Source organism: Arachis ipaensis, chromosome B07 (assembly GCF_000816755.2).
Source record: "Arachis ipaensis cultivar K30076 chromosome B07, Araip1.1, whole genome shotgun sequence".
NCBI classification, from domain to species: domain Eukaryota; kingdom Viridiplantae; phylum Streptophyta; class Magnoliopsida; order Fabales; family Fabaceae; genus Arachis; species Arachis ipaensis.
The window spans coordinates 42,141,955-42,145,231 of record NC_029791.2 but is presented as its reverse complement, the minus strand read 5'-3'; the positions used below and the strand labels follow the sequence as shown (position 1 = coordinate 42,145,231).

The 3,277-nt window shown below is 26.3% G+C and overlaps 1 protein-coding gene across 1 annotated transcript in view; it reads left to right on the top strand.

Annotated features, from left to right (window-relative positions):
- LOC107608381 (protein DMR6-LIKE OXYGENASE 1) overlaps positions 1–2,483 on the top strand; it is a 4,641-nt gene extending 2,158 nt beyond the window's left edge. Inside the window, exons 3-4 of the mRNA XM_016310187.2 lie at positions 825–1,152; positions 2,072–2,483. Coding sequence (XP_016165673.1) covers positions 825–1,152; positions 2,072–2,314 — 571 coding nt within the window. The 3' untranslated portion in view covers positions 2,315–2,483. The remainder of the gene's footprint in view (positions 1–824; positions 1,153–2,071) is intronic.

Genomic DNA, 3,277 nt, shown 5'->3' with positions numbered 1-3,277 from the left:
ACATATTATAAATTACAAATTGAAAATTTTTAATTTTAATTTTGATTATTTTATTTGAATTTAAAGAAAAAAATAAAACAAACCCGATTTTTCAGTCCCCTAAAAAAGATATATTTGTGTATTTGAAGTTTTTTTATTTGTTTTGAAAAATATTATTTTATTTTTACGAAAAATTTACTAATTCTATCGGTGTCGGCTAGTAAAATAAAGAAGAGCGTGATAGCGATTAATGATTCAATAATCCACTCATCACTTGAATTGCACGTTAAACAAAACTAATTGATTTTTAATACATTAGATCCACTGTATCTTTTTTGTTTTCTGTGGAATTTTTTAATTTGGTATGCAAAGATTAATTTGTTGTTAATGTAAATTTTATTTTAGGTTTTGTCATTAGTTAATAAATTAATGCATATATAAAATAAGATCATTTAGTTTCCTATAAAACACAGGTACAAATTCAACAAGCGACTATTATTTAGCTGGTTTTATCTATTTCATAATTTCGAGATTTTGACTAATTTGTTGTTAATATAAATTTTATTAGGAGGTTTGATTGAGCAAAGATTTAATTATACTGTTCCCTGTTTTAGGTCTATGGTTAACGTCCAATACTCGATTTTGAAAAGAGAAAACACTAAAATTAATTTCTTCAACTAACTTTGTGATATATTCATTATATCCTTATGAGAAAGCCTCTTTGCCATTTTCTTTAAAATTTGAATAATTTGAGACTGACTACTCTTCGAAGATAAATTAGTTTTTTTTTTTACCTGAATAAATTAGTATTTTTATTTATGTTGGTTTTCATTAAATTTTTGCAGCAAAATCATAGAAACATATTGCAAAACGAGTAGGGAGATCGTTGGAGAGTTACTAAAAGGAATATCAATAAGCTTGGGCCAAGAGGAAAACTACATACACAAAGTGATCAATTATGAATCGGGCTTCCAAATATTTGTTATTAACTTTTACCCACCTTGTCCTAAGCCTGAGTTAGCAATGGGTCTACCTCCACATTCAGATCATGGGCTTCTATCCTTATTGTTGCAAAATGATCTTCAAGGGCTTCAAGTTCTTCATAATTGCAAGTGGATCCCTATCCAACCTTTACCCAACTCCTTTCTAGTTAACACTGGGGATCACATGGAGGTAAAGCAATATTCACTCAAGACCCCCAAACCAAAAAAAAAAATAGCAATATTCACTTTTTCATCAATTTATTTATAAAAAAATATTATTTAAAAAAAAACAATATTCACTTTTTCATTCAATTTATTTATAAAAAAAATATCATTTAAGTTCTTTAACGTTTATTCTTAATTTTCTTCCTAACATTTAAAGGATCATTTTAGTAGGATTATATTACGGTGATTATGTCACACAAAAAAAAAATTATAGTGACTATAGTACTTCAAAAAATATTGCTAAAATTAAAGTCACACTGTTTATTGTTAAACAACTCGTTAAAATAGTATTACTTCAAAAAAGTGTTCCTAAAATGTTAAAAAAAACGACTTTAATTTTAACAACATTTACATAATTACTATAGTTACTATAGCATAGTCATACTAAAATCTACCATGTTTAAAATATCTTATTTTTATTCCAAATTTTTTATTTCATCTTATTTTAGTTCTGTAATTAAAATTAAATTTTTTTCCTTCTTACTTTTATTATTCAGCTAGTTTCACTAGAATCACACTAAAAGAGTATTTTTAGAAAAAAGAAAATCATACGGAACAAAAATAATTACAATTTTTGCCGTTACTTAAAAGAAAATCATACGGAACAAAAGAGTATTTTTAGAAAAAAGATTTTAAATTTTGACTAAAGAATTNNNTTTAACTAATTTCTTTATCGATCTGTATATATTTATAACAGCATAATAAAAAGTTTTCACGTGATTAAACTTTTTCATGAAGATATTAAATACATCCATATACAGTACTGTCTATATAGTTTGGTTGTTCAAAACTAACAAATATAAACTACTTTTGGCATCTAGTCCATGAAAATTATTTTAAAATATATATAGTTGATTGTTTATGATGAATTATTTAATGCTCAGATACTGACCAATGGAAAATACAAGAGCAACATACATCGTGCTATTGTGAATAATAAAGGTACAAGAATTACCATAGGTGCGGCACATGGGCCACCGCTTGACGACACTTTTGGCCCTGCAACTCAGCTGCTTGGGGAGCATGATCTCCCTTTATATCAAGCCATTAAATATAGAGATTATATGAATCTTCAGCAAAGCAATGCATTGGACAACAAGAGTTGCTTAGATCATGTTCGCATTTGAATTGAATGTGTGTTTCGTGTCATGCTTGTGTTTGTAATTTGTGATTGAATTGATTGTGGGAATGAAATTTAGACTTATCAGCTTGTCTAGTTGAAAAATAAATGGAGAACGATAATTACTGTATTGTATTGAATTGAATAGAACAGTGAATCTTATATATGTTTGTATCTATTTTGACTTGTATACAAGTAAATAAAGTTACTATGCATAACCAAAACAAAACAAAAAATGTTACTATGCAATTGCTTCAGTACTACGAAAACCAGAGGATAATTACTTTTTGTATATGACGAATGTTATGTTCCTTTTGCATATGTAGAAAACACGTGTTGCAATCACTAAAACTTGGACAGACATGTTCTGGTCTACTAAAAGTTTATTTAAAAATTATCTTTTAAAAATTAATTTAATAAATTATTTTTCAAAACAAAAATTTTATAACTAAAGTTCATACAAATCGAATCCATTAGATTTGAATTATGGGAGACGAAACAAATATGTAAATCGAAGTCAATCCATTCGATTTATTAGCATTTTAACTATACACTTAGTTCGAATTCATTTTATTTTATTTTCATTCAACAACATTTTTCACCTAATTCGAATTCATTGGATTCAATTTACTACGTGTTTCGTTAAATCAAATTTAATCAATTCGATTTATATAGAAATGTATTTTGAGACTGTGGCGTTGTATTTTCTGGTTTGAGACATTTAGATAATATTGATGTACATTTAGTTTATTGAGGTGTTTTACCCTTAATATTATCATTATCAATAAATACCATTATACCACCATTATCGTTATCACTTTTTTTCTGTCACTGTCTAAACAACCACCTTCATTTTTTTACCACTGTTAATAACTTTTGAACTAATAAAAAAAAGTAAAGTATATTTTTTATTCCTAAAGTTTGACAAAAATTTTAAAAATACTTTTAAGTTTTATTTTGTTTCAATTTT